This window comes from Saccostrea cucullata, unplaced genomic scaffold (assembly GCF_032062105.1).
Source record: "Saccostrea cucullata isolate Sc308-1 unplaced genomic scaffold, CSIRO_AGI_Scuc_v1 ctg1357, whole genome shotgun sequence".
NCBI classification, from domain to species: Eukaryota; Metazoa; Mollusca; class Bivalvia; order Ostreida; family Ostreidae; genus Saccostrea; species Saccostrea cuccullata.
Window position 1 is genome coordinate 76,629 of NW_026940237.1, and position 23,128 is coordinate 99,756.

The 23,128-nt window shown below is 33.0% G+C and overlaps 1 protein-coding gene and 1 long non-coding RNA gene across 2 annotated transcripts; both read right to left on the reverse strand.

Moving 5' to 3' along the window:
- Positions 1–927: 927 nt before the first annotated feature.
- On the reverse strand, positions 928–7,377 carry LOC134255012 (uncharacterized). Its single transcript, XM_062737544.1, has 7 exons — positions 7,276–7,377; positions 6,633–6,888; positions 5,334–6,482; positions 4,694–5,065; positions 3,732–4,241; positions 3,070–3,343; positions 928–2,838 (listed from the first exon to the last, which is right to left on the reverse strand). The coding sequence occupies exons 1-7, from the start codon at positions 7,375–7,377 to the stop codon at positions 2,652–2,654; spliced, it is 2,850 nt and encodes a 949-aa protein (XP_062593528.1). The 3' UTR covers positions 928–2,651.
- Positions 7,378–17,501: 10,124 nt separating this feature from the next.
- LOC134255010 (uncharacterized) lies at positions 17,502–22,772 on the reverse strand. The gene is made up of 3 exons (XR_009989426.1): positions 22,041–22,772; positions 18,453–18,647; positions 17,502–18,320 (listed from the first exon to the last, which is right to left on the reverse strand). It is a non-coding gene; the product is annotated as an uncharacterized LOC134255010 (long non-coding RNA).
- Between the last annotated feature and the right edge of the window lie 356 nt (positions 22,773–23,128).

Here is a 23,128-nt window from a genome sequence, read left to right on the forward strand (position 1 = left end):
GTCATTTGATTGGCTGCTGCACAGAATGGTGTTGGTAATTAATTCTTTCAGTCATGTGTAGATAAATACAGTAATCGATTGCCATGGACAAATTGAAATATTACAAAGCCCCCGATTACTTGTGATATAATGTCTCAAATGTAATGCTGTGTGATATACATGATGTTATGATTTATATAGGTACTTATTCATATAAAATATGTTTATTTTACATAAATTTGTACATAAAATTATATTTCAACTCTTTTATTAAAGATGGCTTTGTGCATTTTTTTCTGATGAAAACATGCTTAAATAATGTATAATCTTTTTTCATATGTTAACAGTTTCAAAGAATATCCATATTAATAGAGTGAAATAAATCGTTCTACAGCCAAATAAATCCATCTCCCATTTTAATTCCAATCTTACAATTTTAATAAAAGGAGAAAAAAAAAAACAAGCTTAAAATTGGCATTTTTGGGGGATTTTTTATCTTGCATAGAAACTTGTGATCAGGAATACCTTACATCTTTTTGTAACTTTATTGATATATTTTTTTTCTGTGTGTGGAAATTACTTTTGTCATTTTAGGTATTTTTTACTGTTTATATTTCCTTTTTATGTTACATCTTTGAATTGCATTGTGTATGATGAGGTTTCACTGGAGTACTAAAAGTTTGTTGAAAATACTACAGGGTATGATGTTTACATGTTGATGACATTTTTACGAATTCCATTCCTAATTGTACATGTCTCATTAGTGACCCATCCAAGGGATGACCTTTAACCTTTAACTGTCTGACTGTCTATCTGTAGTTGTTAGTGACCTGTGGATCAAAGATCGGGTTCGTTCTGTTCAAATTCTCAATTAGATCGGGTTTGACATTTTACATGTTAACAGTTTTAGTTTGTTATATATGATACATGTACATTTAATTGGATTTGGTCAATGTAATTTTTTCATGATCAATTGGAGATTTAAAAATATTTCAATTCAATGTTATTTGATATTAAACTTTTATTTGTATGAAACCTAACATTTCAAACTTATTCACATGTAAATCTCTCTGTTGTTTACAGAACCGTGCATTGTAAATTATCAATAATAAAAATATTCTATAAATCAGTCTTAAAATTTTTATGTATTTTTAATGATCTGGTATAAAGAAAACTCCATGTTCTTAAAATTCTTAAACCATGTAAGTTACGTTGTAAGTACTCTGCTAAATGTGTTGAGCTGTCCGCCATTGTCACGGTTTTATGCATCAAATCATAAATATAAATTGGTCTACCACCTCTTGTATTTCTCTTTTCACATTATCGTCCTTTCAATGATGGTAAACTTTATTTAAATGTTAATGTAAGAAGTTTAGATCTAGTTCAGTGTCCGAGTTTTCTTCAAATCAGATGAACGACATGCTAACAGTTTCTAAAATAATGCAAACTATAGACAAACACGTTTATGACACAGGCATATGAGTAGTATCATTCAAACATGGCGTATTTTCCCGATAAAGATTAATCACGTAACAGAGATCATTATCTATTTAGACTTTTTCTTCGTCGTGTTGTTCACATTTGAGTCGATTCAAAGAAATAACATTCTCTAGAGGTAACTGGTGTTATAACTACATTTATAAATGATATAAAAATATACCTACTATAGTAATAACAGGCTTATATAATTTGAGCAAAGATTTTGAAGCGAATGCACACTAATAATTAAAAGGACATGACAGTGTTCAAATACTGAACACAATGGCGGGCAGTCCAAAAAATAATTATAATGAAAATAATATAAATATCAAGCATTTTAAAATAATGCCAAACTACTACAATTAAATTAAGAGCTGACATATATCGACAGTTCACATGTATATGAAATGTTCAGTTTAAATGTGTTCACATTGACTAGTGATTTAAGATACTTATTATAAATAATCGTAAACTCAGGTAGTTTTATATCTGAACCAAACAGAAAGGGTTTCAAAAATGATTTCAACAATTCATTGATGAAAAAAATTGTACATTTTCATTTCCAACACAGCTGAAAGATTTTAGAGTGACTAAGATGTTTTGATTGCTAAATTAATGCCTAATAAAATACACCGACGAAGTAAACATCAACTGACTCAAAAGGTAAAGATTCGCTGTTGCTGTTTACAATATAATGATCGTATACGGCAAGCCACTTCATAATTGTGGTATTATTATTATCAAAAAGTATCTTTAAAAAATATTTAAGATCACCAAGATGTGTTGAACATATGCTCCAGATAAAAATGTAAATTGCTAAAATCGCTAAAAATAAAGTAAATGTCAATAAAGCGGACGGAGAAGCGGGGACGTACTGTGTAAATTGATAATGCATAAAAACAGCAAAAAACAAATGGACAGGGGATAGTGAACACGAAATAATAATTATTCAATAAACTACTGAAATAGGAAACACTGACTGTTCGTGTGAACAGAGGATAAAATAAGAATAAAATATATTCAAAATCAAACTGTCAAAAAATAAATACTTTTACATAATAATAACATGTATTTAAAAATCATGCAAAAATTGAGAAAAAGAATCAAATACGTAGGAGTAAAAGCATAATTATATTTAAAAGAAAAAAAGAAATGAATGAAAAACAAATCTATTTTAACGCTTTCATTCAACTCTATCTGAAAAACATATTTTGTCCCTTATTGAATCGCTTCGGTGAGGATAATGTTTGATTTTCACTTTCACTTTCGTTTTCCCATGGCGGAACTTCGGCGAAGCTCTTCCGCTTTGGTGACGTTGTTGGGGTCAAAGAAAGGTCAAAGTTGAACACACGGCGCAAAGTCGGAGAGGATGGAAATTGTCTGAAAAAAAAAAACAGAAATCGAGTATTACCTGAACAGGATAAAATGGAATAATCAAACCACTTTCTGAAATCTATAGATGTCAACTTTTGCAGCAGTTGACAGGAAAAAATAGAAAACAACATGGGATGCTTACTCCTAATTAGTAACCACATCTGGAAAGCAACTGTGAGAGCAGAGTGAAGTTCATAGTTGTCAAGTACTTTTACTTTTATTTTCAAAATCACTTACATTTCCTGAAAGGCCCGGCGTGGAGACTTTTCACCGGAAACTGGATAGGAGAACTTCCTGTCACGTGGCGAGAATGGCGAGCATGCGTTCCCGGGACTATTGGAAGGCGAATGAACATGCTGGGTGGGTTCAGAGCTACTGCGCATGTGTACCACGGCGAGGTTTTTCATGGTTTTCCTCCTGTACGGGGATGACACATTTTCTTTAGAGCTACTCCCGATTGACATTATCTCCGTGTCGCTTTTTGAGAAAGAAGAGTCAAGGACAGATTCAGCTAAAAACAATGAAAAAAAAGTGTTCAACTATAAGTACAGTTCAACCTCAATATCCTAAAAAGCCATGTCCGAAATAAAATTTGGGTTAGAAAGCAGGGGTCTTTTTTAAATGTATGTTCTTATTCTCAGTGTCTTCGTAACTTCAACAAATGAAAATTTTACGAAGTAAAGGTTAACTATCAAAAAGATTGCTATCAAGAATATCATCAGCAAATTGATATGATAACCTCTTTTATGTCCTTAATACATGTATATATATATATATATGATAATTTATCGTATATTTTTCATAGATATACTTCATTTGCATTGCAATATTATGAATTATACAAAGCAAAATATGTACCAATCTATAGAACGAGAATGAAAAATTCGAAACCTTCTTACCAAGTTTCTTTCTACAACGCAAATATTGCTCTTTTGGAATATCAACGCGTAGTATGACGTCATAAGCGTTGTGCTTTATCCTCACACTTTCTGTCAGGAAGCTGTCATTCATCAGTCTTGACAAATCACCAGTGACGTACATTCGCCATAACGCGTCTAATGACGTCACTGATGGACAGGAAATGACGAAAACTACACTTCCGGGGTAGATGTGTTCTATTGTTCTGCCGTGTTTACATATAGTTTTGATAGCGCTGAGAATTTTCATGGCCTCTAGAATTCTGTTATTTGTTTGACATAGCTCTCCTTGGAATCTCTGGAAGGAATTCGGTGTGTCGTCTCCGCGACGAATTTTCGCGTATGCATCTACCGCCATCTGTAAGATCTCTTGCTCCACAGACGCACATTTACAATTCCGCCCAGGCGCATGCTCTAACGACTGCAACATTTCCGTCACGTGATCTGATTCTTCAGCGATGGCTTCACATGTTATTCTCATTTCCACTTGATCTGTTCACAAGGAAACAATTCTTTAGAAAATGTTTAATGTTTAGAAACATAATATTTCATGAAGCCATGTGTATTTTTAAAATGTTCTCTTTTTTTCGACTTTAAACGGGTTGAAAAAAATTGCACGCAATAAAGAGTACACTCATAGTCTCATAAAGAAATAAGAAAAAAACTACCCGATCAACGTCGTAAGTGGTAAAAAACTTTATAGTTGTCAATGTTTTTTTACTCATAAATACAAAAAGAAACTGCTTTAAAAAGACGATAACGTGCCATTTCTTGGAAACTTAGACCTCGATGCGGACAGAATATGAATTTTTAAAGATGCCTCTGGTGAAGTTGATTTCAATAAAATAACACATTTGAATGATTCTTATGTAGAACCTGTAAAAACGAATTCCTTAAGATTTATGAAAACATTTTATGTTCACGGGCGTCTTTTTGTTACCTACCTCTTTTTCGCTTACGCGGACTGCTTTGTGCCCATGGAGATGAACTTTGACCTGAAGCAGTAGCAAGACATGGTGACGATGAAGGAGCTGGCATCCGGGATGATGGTGAAGGTTGTCGTTGCCTTGGTGATGCAGGTGGCGGAAGGAACTGTTGAACGGGACTTTTTTCTTGTCTGTGTTTACAGTAAGCGGAGTTACATCCTGTCGTAGCACAGCCGTCTACCCTGTCGCCATATTGAGCCCGCCCTCTATCAGTTCCGGTGTCGTACGTCTGATACCGAGAGGACGACATCGTCCGGAGTTCATCGATTATCCAGCGGGCAAATTCCTCCGGGTTTTCCTGCGGTAGTGATGCGTGTCCACAGCGGGATCCTGTATACAGTAGAACATGTCAAACATTTTTGGAATGAGAAGGAGTATTTGTACTTCTTTTAATGAGGTTTATAAAAAACAAATTTCTGCCGTTTATTATAGCCTATTGATTGTTTTAAGTAAATGATTTGATCTAAGCAATAATTAAGACTGACATTCTATGTTTAGGACCAAGTATTTTTGACAAAGTACTGAGTATACACTGTACATGCGTTCGGATATTTTAACGGATTTTTATACATAAGAGAACTTATATCAATTCCTATACCTTCACTGGCTGACGAATGCGGAGAAAACAGTTGTCTTTTTGCTTGTTGCTTCCTCATCAGTTCAAGTTGTCCCTTCATGAAGGAATTCATCCGCCGGAGTTCAGCATTGATCCGGGCCTGATCTGTCACGTGATCAAATGAGTCCGGTGGCGACTCCTCAGACGACATGTTTGGCGGGAAAATTCCATGAACCAATCTCTCTTCACGTAACATCGCTTTCTGGCTTGGTGGTGTAAAGGTTGGGTCGGACACACATCGTTTATATTCGCGCAGTATCTCCTGAATTTCCTCTGTCTCAGATTTAGATGGAGAATGTTCGATGTCACTGAAACTTCTAAGTGCTTTGTGTCTTAGATATGTACCCAGAGATTTCTGTTTATAATCCGGGGGAGAGGCACCACTTCCAAAGACACTATCACTACTAACATCATCCAGACTAGAAGATTTCATATAATCTAGGACGTTTTTATCCACATCTTTGTTTCTACTTTGAAAAGGGTGATTGTTACCTACGATCCGGGGGCTGAATGGTATCGGGTCGGATACACTCGGTACACTAGGGAAAACAAAGCCCCTCTCTGTCACCATAAGGTTGCTTGATTTGGCTGTAGTAGTACCAGTGTTGTAAGGTTCACCCCCACGCCCCTTGAATCCGCCCATCATCTCCTGGTGAAAATCTTTAGAAGAAAATGAAGCCGTTCTTTCATTCACCGTGTTTACGGTTTTTGGTGTACTGGTGGACATTGTTACATTCTCTTTGGGTTTCTGATCTTGTATTACTTTTGACGCCGGAATAAAATCCTCCTCCGAATTTGGGTTCGGATCTTCGGGATTAAGAACCCATTGTAGGGTCGCTGTATAAGGTTTTGGTGAGATCTTACTTTTGCAGGGGCTACATAGGTTTAAGGGTTCTAAGTCTGCTTGTTTTTGTGAAATTCCATCGCCCTTCTCCTCAGCTTGTGAAGGATGCCTTGTCTGAGAAATCGTGGGTCGTTTTGTTGGACCTTTGTTTGAAAACTTGATATCGGCTGAGTCTGAGCTTTCAGTAGAAATTTGGCGCTTCAACCGGAAGTTAGATGGGTCCTGTAACGGGAAAGGCTGCGCGCCGGAAACGGAAGTCTCGGTATAGGATTGTTGACTTGCATTCTCTACAAAACAGTACAGTGGAATACAGCTTACTCTGGCTTAGAGTCTTGTGGATCAAAATGAAGAATGCCTATTTTCTAGTTAACTCTACTTTTAATTGAGACAAACAGGCGAATACAGATAGACAGACAGACAGAGAGGAGGGGATTTACCATAGCTGAGTTGGTGTACTATGTTCCAGATGTACCCCTTCTGTTGGTCCGTTAGCTCTGTGGTGGTCGGAATGAAGAATCCTGGAGAGGGGGGTGGATTGTTCTGGTAATCGGTCTGTTGTCCCTCCCCTATAGATCCACACCTGGATTCTAGAGGAATGGGTGCGTTTCCGTAGCTGGTGTCAATCTGAAGAGGTGATAGACGTTTTGTCTGGGAGGATGGGGGTATAAGTAGGCCGGTATGCCTTTGGTGCTCCTACAAAACTGAAGAACTTGGTTAGCCTTAACTTGCTCTTTGCCTTTATACTAAGAGGTATGGCTTCACAATCGAGTGGATGTACTTTTCTGTAATTCCTACAACACATATGTTTGATGTTAATATCAGCAATACTTTAGAAACTTTTACTAAGATGTTGTTACCGAAATGTTGCAGTTGTTCAATTTTTTCCTTGCGTGTAGGAATTTATTATTTTCTTTTTTGTTACCGTAAACGAATGAAAACGTCATGTTTAAAAGATTTTGTATTTACTTTTTTATTTTATTCGATACGCTTATTTTCCGTGAAAATTACTGAAATATCTCGACAATTACAACCAAAGAGAAAATAAAAGAGCGTTTATATAAACAGTTCGTATATCCAAACCTGTTTATCCACCAGGGACGAGTGTTTCCGGTCCTTTTGTGGAGTTCCGGGTGGGGTGGGCGGGGAGTACGGCTCACTTCTACTTCCGGTTTGTCTAAACATGTCTGAAATATAGGGAAAAAGAGTTCTTAAATTCACCCAATCTATGTTTCCAAAACACTACCTCATCAAACTTATCAAAGTTCAGTCTCTCAAGTTTCATGCCAAAAGGCATTTCATTTCACAAATTCCAAACAATTTTAAAAACACATTTGAATATCGTCTAGGTGCAAGTGAAGATTTGTATTATTTTATAGACCTTCCAGAGCAGAACAGAATGGAGAATTTAACATTATTACATGTATGAATTCTGAAGCAAGGAAAATGTTCTTTTGGTACAAGTATGTATAATTATTTGTTCCTTTGAATATTAACACAATTCTTAGCATCTTGTTACTTCATTTTTCAGAACATGGAAATTATCGGTCTAAGATAAGCTCGGATAATATTTAGGCTTTCATTTTCTAATTATTTGATACGCTTGACAAACAGAAAATATTACTTCTATTTTCAAAGTCATTTTTAAAAGAATTTTTTGTCCATTTCACATTTTTTTTCACAAAAAACTCCATATTTTTTTCCTTGCAGTGATAGCATAATTAGCTTGCAAGTTATAAAAAATGGAAACTAGTCAAATCTCTCTCTCTCTCTCTCTCTCTCTCTCTCTCTCTCTCTATAATTGAGTTGGGTGAGTTGGGTGAGTTAGTTTATTTTATTGTATTTATTATTTCCTTTTACTAGACATTTTAAATACTTCCAAGAACTTTTAAACATTTGAGGTGCATATTACTTTTTTCTTAAATAAATGCTTAAAAATTGCCGAGTATTCATTCAGAGGTTCATTTACACAAACCATATCATCGTATAGATGTGGAGGCATTAAATTCATATTTAAAATTTTGTATTTAAATTCAAAACAAATTAAAATTTAGATTTTTATGTCTGAGGGAATTCCATTGATTTGTTAAAGCAGTATTTTTCTCCGAACGTCAAACAAATAAAGACATATCGGTTGAAATTTAAATCTCAGCTTCGAGTGGAATTTTTATCAATGAAAAGCTTTGAATTGGATTGTAAACGTTAACATCCGGTGTATTTTCATGGTTAAGAAGATTTTAAATATTGTACTCTGTCTAACGCTGATAAAATTAATTGATTTTTAATAAACTAGAAGTTTTAAGCCTAATATACTTATAAGCGATAGAAATTCTGATTTTACGGTCCTTCTCATAACTTTCACTGTTACAATGATTGCAATTTTTTTTAAATGGAATTATAATATTTCACATCAAAGTCAGACTGTATTTTAATAATGATCTGGCATCTATAAAACGTTTTCATAACCAAGCGATAGTGTATCGTGACCGACTTAACTTTTGCTGTTTTTATTTGTTTTTTTTTTTAAATTACTAGTTCAGCTGCAAAAAATACATCTTTCTAAAGGGAGTCGTTACAATAATGTTCTGAATATAAATCACCTTGATTAACCTGATTGTGAAGTGATTCCCAAAATTCTATCTAAGTTTATATATAAACACCTTGTTAATTTATTTTGTCATGTGTAAAAATAAAATTGTATAATTTTTGTTATGAAGTATACAGGTGAAAGCATTTTAAATTTTAGACACTTCTATCGGGCACAGTTTTAGGGATTCATTTGAATAAATTTGGGCCGAGAGGTTGATTACATTTCGACATTTTTTACATGCACCATGATTACATTTTTTATGTGTGTTACAGATGCAGTGATGGTTCCTGCGCTTACAAGAACACCCTTTGCTGACATTTTTTTTTTTTAAATTGATCCGCCTACGAATTTCAATTGGGATCTCCGTCTCTTTTATGTCCTTGAAGATCGTCTATGTAAGAGTCTGCAAATATTAAATATGACATTATTTACATTATAGGGCCCTTACCTGTGTGTGTTACCTGAGTTATATACCTGTGTTACCTGAGTGACGTGTGTAAATCTATACCCCGACTCCCAGGTGTTTAAAATGTCTGTACAAATATGATGAAAGATCCCCAGGTAAATTATGTACAGTTAGTCTTAACGAGTCTTCTATATAAAAAAAAAATGGGGGTTTTGTCTGTTGTTCAATAAAGGAGAGATTGTCTCAGTTTAATGGAATGATTATTGTACGTCATCTGGGATAAAAAAGGGGGGTGGTCCAGCAATGATTCAAGAACACCCTTTCGTTCTGAGAAACTGACATCATACAAGATAATGAATAAATTAAAGTACTGCAGAGTTTGCTAAAATTTATTTATTTTTTTCATTTACAATCAGAGAATATTTTTGAAACAGAATATTTCCGAATTGAACTGGTGAAATAAAACAGATCTTAATGAAACCACAGTTAAAAGCAAAAATATATTTTTGTTTCCATCAGAAAATGGATGATAGGAGGGCTGTAAGTGTAAAATACTTCTCCCTTTTTCTCTCTCTTGCAAGGATAAATACACTTTTGAAAATCATACTTCAGAAGGATTTTATCACAATATTACCTAAAATGTTTAGTATCATTTTTATTTATAGCAAATTTTCATGATTTTAAAACTTAAAATATGGAACTTTTAAAAATGAGTCCCATGTATAGAAGCGACCGCATTTTACTTAGATTATGTTCAAATTATACAATTCATAAGATAATATTACACTCAATTAAATTCTCCCAGACACCAGAATCCTGTCCGAGGCTTGTTTAAAATGTTCACAGTGCATCGTGCATTTTATCAGATAACAAGAAATCGATTTAGAATATTCATTCATAACAATTATCGGGGGACATCAGGGGATAATTGAAAACGCTAGATTCACAAAACTATCATATTGCCTCATTTATTACTTAGTATATATTCCAAAATGAAATATCATATTTTCACGTTTCATAATTTATTCATGAATGAGAAAAAAAATATAAATATATTTTAAGGTTGTAAGAAATTGGCTTTTAAATTTTACCTGTAAGAAGGTGGATTTTTTTTTAGATCAACCTTTGGCAGACCCCTACACTAGATATGATAATTTTGTCTCGATTTCAATTCATAGGCGCCTATTTCAAATTTAATTCAACTATTGCGTAATAAAAAAAAATATGTTCCTTCATCACTTCCTTAAGTCTTAACCCCATTCAAATTTTTTTAAAAAATGCTGCATTCAACAAATTAAAACGTATTTATTATCTATCTTGTCTAGATTTGGCACCCTTTTAAGAATACGATATATACATGTACAGGTGTAAATGACCTATATATAGAGTATATAAGACATACACTCACCTGTAGAGGATCCTAGATAAACTACCCAATTAGGCTTCAAGGTATCAGCATTTCACGGTGGATGGCATTTAAAAAACCTCTTACGTCAAACAGGTGCTTTTTAATTCCATATTGCACAGAAAAATATAACGGTACATTTATCCACGTGTGTTTAGATATATCTCAAACGCCCATTGCTAACTTAGAATTACATAGAATTACCGGTGTCAAAACAGGAGTGTAATCAAATTGAGTTAAATGTACAACAAATTATGTAAAATTTAGAAATACTAAATTATAAACCTTTTTCTCTCAATTCAAAAACTCGGTAAATGTCATTCCTCGGCCTTAGATATTAGTGATCGGAGGTCTATTTTTAGACACGTCAATCAAACCCGAGGAAGAAATAAGATATTGAGGTAATTTTTGAAGCGGTGATAAGGCATTTAAAACGGGGAAAACAGGGAGGAAAGAAAACAAAGTCAAGTTATCAGGATAAATTTGCTGTCATACTACCTGTAAATGTATAGTACTGATTTGGATAAGATAGACAAAATGACTGAGTCAAGATCACGGCTGATTTGTATACATGTATAAAGGCAAGGTAATTGGGACCCTTTTTATCCTCTTGCACGGATGAAAAATAATGTAGCTTATCTTTTTCGATTTTTTTTTTCCTTATAAATGAGTTAATTTTTATTACTTATCTTTTTTGAGTTTGTTAATTAAATTTATATTGCAATAATTGCCCCAAAGTAAAATTTAATAAACTATCAAAAAGAATTTGATAAATAAAAAAAAGAAAGCAACTTTGTAAATATTCATAGGCCTCGGAACCGGGGTGGGGGCGGGGGGCTAGGGGGGACTGTTTTGCAAAGATAGACATTTTCTATGCATTGAAAATTGGGGTTTACCTTTTTTGTTGGTTTAGACTCCCCTTTCAATTAGCCCCCCTCCCAACACTTTCAATTTGCTTTCGACGCCTATGATAAGTAAATAATTTTTTTGTGTTTAAAATGTTTTATTGGTGTTGTTGATTTATTTATGACACTTTTTTTTTATATATATATCAATAATTATTGATTTATTTTTTTCTTCATGATGATCTATAAAACTTTCGTTAAATTACCTCAAAAGACAGCACCCGGCTTCAAGAACATAATATGACAATAGTCAACATTTGAAATCACTATGATTCTTTAAATATTTTTGATAGTCTAACAATGATACAAATTTGCAAAATGTTCATGTTCATTTAAAGTGTGAATTCATGTTATGGACATTGGTCTTGAGGCTGAAATAGGTTTGACTTATATTGACAAAACGGTAAAAATCGGGAGTTCAAAGTTCAATTGACCAATCCGTTTCTCCCACTTCAAGAACTCGAGAACTTTTCAGATGAATTTGTGACATTTCTGTAGAAACTGTTAGAGTTAAATGGAGCGATTAAAGCTGTTCGCATTAAAAGAAAATAAAACCTTTTAAGATACATGTCTTAATAAGAATAACAAAATCTGAAAGGGAAACACGATTACGGTGCTATTCGGTTTTTAGTCCAAGTATATCTTAAGTTTTTCCGGTTTTTTTTTTACGATTTTGAAGTTTTACCTGCCAAGAAAAAAGTAAAATATCAAAAACGTGGAAAAAACTGGAAAAGTGAGATACTTTGCATACAAAACTATAGTTACTAAAAAGAACAGACTTTTTTGTTCATTTGCATGTTTTTTACTAAAGAAGATACTAATGGAGAAAAAACAAAGCATATTTGTGCATAAAACAAGTAAAGCTAAATATTTCATAAATTTATTTTTAACTTATTGTGAGTTGATTTTATTTCATTAAAACTGTTTGCTTGCGCTCATGTTTTTCCTTTATAAAGGTACATAGTAAGTAAATAGATTTTGAAATATTAGTTTGAAATGATCCTACGAATATATATATATTTTAATTTTTATTATTAAGATTTATTTTTTATTATGAACCCATTGCAAAGTTGAAAGGAACGAACGACAACTCTGGGTGGGATATAGCGTTATGGTTTTATATATTAATCTTTGACCATAACCCTACAGATCCCATGATGTAAAAAAAGTTCAATTTACTGCGCAATATTTTTTTTGCACATTTTTGGGGAGAATTTCTCCATTTTCAAGCATTGGTCAATCAATTACCCTTCAATCCCTAATTCTAGGCACATTATTTAACCAATTTTTGTATTTATCCATCTTCCAACCCTTTATAGTCGTCTCTAGAAGTGATAAATTCGTTTGATTAAAATTACTTGTAGAATTGCTGAAAATGCGAGTTTATTGCCTGTAGAGACAACTATAAATGGTTGGGAGGTGGATAAAATATACATATTGGCTACAGAATGTGTCTAGAATTAGGGAGTGAAAGGTAGTTGATTCAAACTATCATTCAAAATACTGCATGGGAAAAGATCTCTTAAGAGAAGCCTAATCTAAGATGTATTGTACTGCAAGACATAAATATAAAATACATGGTTACAGTCTTGAAATATAATCGATATTTGGGCGAGTAGGGTAAGGAAACGTGATAGAGGGCGAGGCTTGCCGAGCCCTCTTACGTTTTCGACCCAAGCCCAAATATCGATTATATTTCAAGACTGTAACCATGTATTTTGTTTATCCTGCAACAAAATTTTACATTTGAGCGTCCAAAACAAGCTAATTCCGACAGATTTAGGCACATCTCTGCAGTTGAAACTATGACGCCATGGCGTAAACATTGCAATATATACATGACGTCGAAATGCTTTTAGAACGTCGGAATACATGCACGAGGCTTTATTAGGGCAGTGACCGGATTAAGCTTTGGTTTATTAGGTTACCTTTATTTGGTCAATACAAGGGGTAGTTGCAGGATAAACATAAAATATACTTAATAATTTCTTTTGTAAATATCTTAATCTTCATTACAGTGAAGCTTGTCTTATTGGACATGCACGGGAAGAACAATTACAAAGTATGTGTCGGAATGAACATGGTGTTTTATTAGTGTACAGCTCATGGACATAAGTAGAAATGAGTTAGGATATTGAATGGTGGAAATCACAGTAAGAGCATTGCAAATTTGTCGGATTAAACAGGTTCCACTGTAATAGGTTTAACAATCTTCATCCTAATTCTCCGTCCAGACATCTTCATTTATCAATGTTTGTAAATAAGAACATAATATTTCTTATTTCAGTTTTTATTACAACACATTTAATGTGTATCTTTTACTAAACACAATCAGTAGAAAAAATTACAATTTTTTATTCCTTTACTTAAAACATGTTTGTTTTCATGTTTGTTACTTGATGTTAAATATTAAAAAAAAACTCAAAAAAAAAAAATTAATTTAAAATCGTCTCTTGAGGGTTTTCATAATCCATGGATGATCTTTCGTCTGTTAAAAAAAATTAAATTAATACTTCACAATTAAGAAAAACTTTTATAACTGAAATTTTCACAGTAATACTAAAACAATAAAAATGTTATTAAGATTTAATGATGTTTACCTAGTTCCGTCTGATCATCATGGTGGTCCCCTTCACTGATGTCCCGTACATTGCTGTAGGAAACCATGGTCTGTACCAGGACCCCGGGGACCATTGACCGTTAAGGAAGGCGTTATGACAGTCGTTGAACCACCAGCCTCCTCTACGGTTACTGCGAGCAGCACAGTGACCAACACTCCACCCGTCGTTATCTCTGTCCGGGGTACTGAAGTACATCCCAGACAGATCTCTGTATGAATTACCAGTGTGTAACATACTGTCACCTGTAAAAGTACAGATTTTTTTTAATTGTAAGAAATTGTAAACAACCCCTTTGTATAAATTACACAATAAAATATGTTCATAGCAGAAGTACAGTGAATATATCAAAGAGATAAAGGATTCATATATCTCCAATCTTATCGTCAATGATAATACTGGGGAACATTTAATTAAGACAGACGGCTTTGTGTGCTGAAAAAAAAAAAAAAACGATAATATTTATTAAACAAGATGTGTTTGTGAAACACTATGCCCCCGGTGGTAACACAATTTTGAGTTGGGCAGTCTGGTATTTTTTTTTTTGTAAAAGTAGGTCAAACTCCAAGGTCAAGAGGTCAAATATGGTGGTACCCAGAGAAAGGTCTTGTTACAAGAATTACACCTGTGAAATATAAAAGCCCCACTTTAAACTGTTCAAAAGTTATGACCAATGTTAATGTTTTTAAGAAGTGGGTCAAACTCTTACGTCAAGGTCAAAAGGTCAAAAATATTTCTACCGTCTGAAAGGTCTTGTCAAAATGAATATACATGTGAAGGATGAAAGCCCTAACTTCAACTGTTTAAAAGTTATGGCCAAGGTTAAACTCTGGTATTTTTTTGTAAAAGTAGGTCAATCTCCCAGGTCAAGGTCAAGAGGTCAAATTTGGTGGTACCCAAAGAAAGGTCATGTCACAAGTAACACACCTATGAAATATGAAAGCCATAGCCCCAACCACTCAATAGTTATGGGCTAGGTTAATGTTGGGGGACAAACAAACAGACAGACAGACAGCTATACAGTTGAGAGGTACATTGTGCATTTTACGGAAGGTGCGGGGTTATCATTTTGCTTTGTGGGGTTATTAATAGTACAGTGGTGACTTGAGAGGTTTCATTAGGAATTCAAACAAATGGTATATTGTGGGGTTAAAGGTCTATATTTGTGGGGTTAAAGATCTATATTTGTGGGGTTAAAGATCTATATTTGTGGTGTTAAAAATTAATTATTTAATATCAAGTCAACTTTACAGGCAACTAATTATAAGTACTTAAAATTGTTACTGTTTATCTGAATAACTTAGAACGGATATAGCAATAACATTTTTCAACTACTGCATAGCAGTAACAATGCAAAAAAATGTTTTTATTTGAGGATAACTGTTGCATCAAAGTAAATTAACCCATCATGTTTTCATATGAAGATGATAGACAAAAATATCCAAGAAAGTGTTAAACAAACAACCCCACTATGCTATATAGATATAACAGACAACACTAACCCCATGAATTATAAGACAAACAACCCCAGTGTGTACTCTTATAAAGATAATAGACAACACTAACCCCATTAAGTGTTTGGACAGCAACCCCACTATGTACTCTCAGAAAGATAACAGACAACACTAACCCCACAAAGTGTTTGGACAGCAACCCCACTATGTACTCTCATAAAGATAATAGACAACACTAACCCCATTAAGCGTTTGGACAGCAACCCCACTATGTACTCTCATAAAGATAATAGACAACACTAACCCCATAAAGCGTTTGGACAGCAACCCCACTATGTACTCTCATAAAGATAATAGACAACACTAACCCCATAAAGTGTTTGGACAGCAACCCCACTATGTACTCTCATAAAGATAATAGACAACACTAACCCCATAAAGTGTTTGGACAGCAACCCCACTATGTACTCTCATAAAGATAATAGACAACACTAACCCCATTAAGCGTTTGGACAACAACCCCACTATGTACTCTCATAAAGATAATAGACAACACTAACCCCATAAAGTGTTTGGACAGCAACCCCACTATGTACTCTCATAAAGATAATAGACAACACTAACCCCTTAAAGTGTTTGGACAGCAACCCCACTATGTACTCTTATAAAGATAATAGACAACACTAACCCCTTAAAGTGTTTGGACAGCAACCCCACTATGTACTCTTATAAAGATAATAGACAACACTAACCCCATAAAGTGTTTGGACAGCAACCCCACTATGTACTCTCACAAAGATAACAGACAACATTAACCCCATAAAGTGTTTGGATAGCAACCCCACTATGTACTCTCATAAAGATAATAGGCAACACTAACCCCATAAAGCGTTAGGACAACAACCCCACTATGTACTCTCATAAAGATAATAGACAACACTAACCCCGTAACGTGTAACAACCCCATTATGTTCTTATATAGATAAAAGATAACATTAACCCCACAAAGTGTTAGACAAGAACCACAATATGTTCTGATAGAAAATATCAGACATCTTAGTAACCTCAGAGTGTTAAACAAACAACCCCGCTGTGTTTTCATGTAACAGATACCAGAAACCATATGAATTGAAGTGTTTGAAAACCCCAGTATGTTCTAATATCAAAAAACTCTACCAGGGACTGGTAATAAAAGAACAAGTACCCCCACTATGTTCAATCGCAACTTTTCGAGCCTTTCTGACTAGCTGACAAACGACCTCGAATGTATTAGTTAGACGCCATGGCAACAACCCCCCTTTTCATGATCTTCGAAATAAATGCATGAAGACCTTTTATCTGTGGAATATGGAGTTTAACTTTATTCAATGCTATGATATTACATAAAATATACTATAAAAGGGACTTCTTACTTCCTCTATCCTATATTTGAAAAAAACAAGAAAAGCAAAACCTTTAACATCAGGTGATGTTAATACATTCGAGGTTGTTTTTCCGAACTCTGACGGAAAGACCCTGAGTGAGATGATGCGATTGCCAGTACGTCATATCCTTTTTTTACTATTAAAAATACCAAACAATACTCATAATACTTTTTCCTATTTTGATAACATACTCGAAAATTTGTTTTAAATATTTTTCAAACTATTTTTAATTGGATAATCTCTTTATCTTCCGCTGCTTATTTCTAATGAGAATTTTTCCTTTGAATCTGCTGGTGCATGAATTTGAAGTGTACATTATGCATCAAAAGCATACATAATTTCATTGTAAATTAATAATAATAAATAAAAGAGATGATCCTGATTTTTAAAAAAAAATTTAATCAAACTTTTCAGTTACTCGACAAGTTGAACACAGATAAGAAACATGTCAATAAATGTAGAACACAGAAAAAAAAACCCTCAAAATTTGAGACAATCTTCATAGATCGATGTAAAAAAAAAACCAAGTATATAGTGAGTTGTCAAATAACTCTAAAACTTGCATGTTATTGCTACTTATTTTAAACAAAATATATTAATTAAAATGAAGTTTTAAGAAAAAAAGTGTAGTCTAATATCTCATCATTTTGCATTTTGAAATTGATCTTAAAACAAAAATAACGATGTACATCCTTTTGGAAAATACACTCAAACTTAGAGCTGCACCCCCACTCCCATCCACCAAAATAAAATGAAAAAAAAAAAAAAACCAACATGCAATTGATTTATAATTTTCAAAAAAAATAAAAATCAAACAACATAAATGTACATTTCAGTTTAATAATTATTTCTCACATTTAAAATGAGATCGCTAATTAAAAAAGACGAAAACTATGACTGTTAATGTATAGAAATTCGCCATGCCGAATGCAATGTTCATAAAAGATCCTTTTGTCTTAAAGATGAACACTACTCATAAACATAAGTAATCAGAGATTACATAGCTCAATTCAAAAAATGATTACTTCAAGTAAGACACGGTCTCACATTTAACTAATAATCAAGAAGTTAATTTAAGGTTTGCAGTAACTTGAGAATAGACATCCAAATACTTGAAACTAGTTGCCCATCAAGAAAATGTAATTCAAATCCACGACCCATGTAAATGTTATCTTTTTTAGATCAACTTTCAAAAATCGATTCATCTTCTTTTTCTGAAAAGTAAGTCAGGTCCTGAATGTCGCCGTCTGGAGAAGGCAATGACAAAAATGAATCGGGATTGTGCTTGTTCTTCTGAAAAGTCTTTAACTCATACTTCATGTATACCTGTCAAAAAAAAAAATACAGTAAAATATATTTCTAAATGATACTGTTGAATTTTTTTACAGGTTATGTTTTAATTTATTGTAAAATAATATTGTTGTCTTGATTTTATGGGCACTTATAACATGTACTAACCACCGATCTGGATGTCTTTAATAGTTGCTTTCCTTAAATTTGTGAACTATATTCAGATCACAAATTGTGTGTTCAAGTCACAGGTTTGTTCTTTCAACTTTATGAATGTCCGACGCCTGCTGGTGTTGCTGCAACAATAGAGTGGCCTAGATCATCAAAGTTCCACTCATGTTCACTTTCAGTGGTATCTTAACTCTACAAAGGAATACAGAAGCAAATGTTTATTTATAACACATACAAAAATTCCGAGTTACTAATTAAAATTCATCGAAATTTATTTATAGCATAGTTGTAATGTACTGTGAACTACTTTCTTATATTGGTAAAAGGTGAAAAAGTACAGTCAAACTTGTTTTAATTTGGGAAGTCCAGAAACTAGCCAGGTGGCCTCTTATTCCAGTTTGCCCAAGAAGTAGCCAGTCGGTCAATAAATAAACAGCAATAACCACTACAGCTGATTTAATTAAACATGTCAATTTCACAAAACCTTTGTATGTGTGTATATATATATTAATCCAGGCTTATTTAAAAAATATCAAATTAAAGAATTCCAAATTTTTAAGGTTTTGTGCATGTTTCTGTTCCTACAAAACAGTTAAACTTCATACATTCATAAGTGTAAATTCAGAGTTCCCGAAACGCACCGGTCCAGGGATCCCCGGTAAACTTTGAATTGGACCGGTAAAATCTTAATCTTATCGGTCAAAATGTCCGATGGTTTTTTTTACAGACTGTATAACGTTTACATATAATCTTAACAAAATAATTTAATTCAATTGTCCTGACAATAAACAAATGCAAAACTAAAGGAATTAAAAAAAAACGTCAGGGGCGCGCCAGATCTTGTTTAAATAAAATGTGTGAAATTGTCTACTATAAAAAGCTACATATTAAAAAAAAAATAATTTCCATAAGTCTGGGAGGAAAACCAGTTTTAAAAACACTGTCAAACAAATATTTTCCCTCTGATAAATATATGCACTCTGTAGTTCTGACAGTAACAAAATGTAACAATCTACTTTCGTTTTGAAGGACGAATTTGCCTGCTATTTCTGCTTGATTACAAACAATTTGTTACCATTTATTATTTTCTCTATAATTTAATCTTTTAGCATGATAATATTATACCAACTTCTGGATTTTTTTAATGTATTTGATAGCATTTAAAATACATGCGCGTTTTTCCCCTTTTCTAAAAATAGCGGACTGACTTGAATGTAGTAAAACGACAACAAATTCACTTAAAATCATCATTTTTATGATAAATTTGCATATATCTTTATATCATTAGTACATATTTTTAACTATGTGGAGGTTGTATAATAAATTTAAACTAGTCAGAAATATCGGACGTTTTCCAGGCTTTTTAAAACGAGTTTGATATATTTTACGTAATATTTTTCCTGGCACATAAAATACCAAAATCCAAAATCCAAAAGAAAAAAGCCTGGAAAACAACATATATTTCCCACTAATTCCAAACAATCAACCAAGAGTTGTCATGTTGCAGATTTTATTTTTAAAAATTTTTTTTTAAAAATCTGTCAGAAAGGACATAATAATTTTATACGATGAATTAAGCGTTGGTCATCACACGGCGACGTCAAATCCTGCATACACAGGCCTTATAGAAAATATTTTAATAATTTTTTTTTTAAAAAATCTGCATTTGCCATCTTTTTATTTACACATATTATTTATTATATCGACACAATTTCCAATCCTATAATATGTTAAATTTACATACAAAAAATTAATGTCAGGTAAATTTTACAACTGTCCGGTGAATTTTTAATATTTACAGGACAATTGTCCGACATATTTTTGACTAGTTTCGGGAACTCAGAGTGTTCATTCTTATGTTACATTAAAATATATGATAATTGAATTACAGTATCATTCAAGAAGAAATACACGTGCCTTACTACTATCTATTTTTTTAATAAGAAAAAATACACAAGCTTTAATTAAAAGACAGTTTAATGGTGAATTAAAAGTATAAAAATTTATTTCAGTAAGTGTCAATAAAATCCATTTAAAAACTTCACTATCATATGTTCAGGTAATGATCAGCAGTGTAACCCCCCCCCCTTCAATTAATCCTCGATCAACTAGTTTGCTGAAGTTTTTAAAGTCTGGTAAATTTTTAATATTATTTTTATAAAGCTGTCAGAATTTCTATCTAACATACAGACACACACAAAAAATTATTCAATTGACCAAAGATTTGTATTTACGCAGTTTAAAATCATTCTACACAACACAGGTGTCAAGTGCAGTAGAGCGTAACTAATCCCGATCGATCGTCTCCTGATAGTGAAATTCACGAGATAATCATGCTATACAAAACATTTGTTTTGACAAAAGTTGCAATTAAAGCTTCTACACGGAATCAAAATCTAACAGGTGTGAAAATACTGATAGCCCTGTATTAGCTAAGTCACATACTCTCACTGTAAATATTCAAAGTAATGATGAATTAATATTGTAAATTACAAAATGTAGCTTTAAGCTTGAATTTCTTTAAGTTAAGCTATGGAAAAACTATTAATTGTGATTTAATTCTTTTAAATTTTCAATCGTCGATCTTGAAAAATAAGTACAAATTGATCTTACAGGACAATTATATTTTTTTCATTAACACAAACAGAGTTATATATACGTATCTAAAGGTAATTTGTTTAATTTCTTTAATAGGTGAATTTTATTATCGGGCACATAATTACACAAGCGAATGTGTAAAAATGTGACATATTGGGTATTTTAACAACTGATTAAAATGTCCTGCACTCATTTATAAACATTGATTGTCATTTATCAAATTGATATACCACTAAATTTTACAACCTAATTATACAACCCAATGTTGATTCCATTTTTACTGATTTTCTCTCTATAACTTAAGGTAGCCTACAAATGTTGCTGTGAAAATTTATTGCAGTGACATTGTTGAAAAAAATTCCATTTTTCCATTCTGATTTTCTCTCTATAGATTAAGGTATGATTACAAGTAGAGAACATGTAAACAAATGTGTGAAGAGTAGATAAACAATTGGTACATGTGGAAAATTTCTAGATTTTTAATATATGATCAATTCATACTATTAAGAGAGAGAGAGAGAGAGAGAGAGAGAAAGAGAGAGAGAGAGAGAGCAATTATACTACGAAACAGGATAAAATTGAAGCCAAAAATATTCAATTTGAAAAAATTTAAGAAAAAAAACACTGTGTGTGTAAGACTTAAAAATTAATCTGGGAGTGTGTACACTTTGTAAACAATGTGCTAGCAAAACGAGAAGAGGCGTGAAAAATCCAGAGATTTTGTCTGCGACAAATACCAGTAATTTTCAAAACAAAAACGGAAGAATCACATGTATTTATGTTATGAGATATATATGCATGTATTTACCATAGGTATCGAGAAAATTCGAAGTAAGAAAACACGATCGTTTTTGGAAGTAAATAAGCCAAGTAGTACTGCGGACAACACGGATTAAATTATGGAGATTTATTGACAGTTTGAGCATTTTATATGGAAAATTTAAATGGTTTGGATTTTTATAGCAAAAAACGAGTGAAAATACGTACCAGGTGTGCTTTGCATGTATTGCATTTGTATAAATAATATTATCTTTTTTTACTGGCCAACGGGGCGACCCTCTTGCAGAAAACCACTAGCCCGACCCCCCGGGTATCGGTCGATTTTCATTGCAGACCTCTGATTAAAAAAAGAACTATCAATGCATTCATTATCATTTTTTTTTTTACAAAAGCCCGTTTTCAATAGGTATGTGTTTATGTGGACTACAGATTTCCTTTCCTTGACTTTAAATAAATTCTACAACTGCATAATGTACGTATGAAGCATGTCAAACAACTTACAAAGCTTTTTTTCAATGTGGTGCAACAAAATAGTAAGACTTACTGCATTTGCTTTTTGTGTTTCCGAATTTCCTCACTGCTAATACAAAGTGTCCAAACACAGCTACTTCCGTATTCTGCGCATGCGCAGTTAGTTTTAAATATATGCGCATGCTCAGGTATTCGGAACTCCTCGATTCAATTACCGAACTCCTCTAAACAGCAGATTTCTGAATGTCTGAGCGTTTTGGGCTAAGGACATGTCCAAAATTTGGACAAAGTCTTTGTGAGGTTAAATCTAATTTTAGGTTTTTCGACCTCATAGAGTAATTTTGAACGTAAATAGACCTCTTCATTATGGGGTTAACCCCACAGTACCCAAAAAACCCCGCACTGCTGGAAAATACGTTAATTTTACCCCACAATGTACCTCTCGTAAGAACAGACAGACGGACAGACAGACAGACAGACAGACAGACAGACAGGACAAAAACAATATACCCCCGATCTTTCGATCCGGGGGCATAAAAATACAATACAAAAATGCATTCTATTATTCATTTAGCATCCTTTTAATGCAACGATAAACATTGATTTGTTACACTTTAAAAATTGATTAAAAAAAAAGGAAATGACTTTGTAAAAAAAGGATCTTGTAGATACTGTGCCTTAAAAATGAATAAAATGCCATATTCAGCAAATAATTCAGAATTATCATTATTACAAGGTAAGAATTGGTGTTCGTAAAAATGCTTTAAAATATTTGATTTTCATTTCACTTCTAATAATTACTTAACCGTGATGCAACAGACACT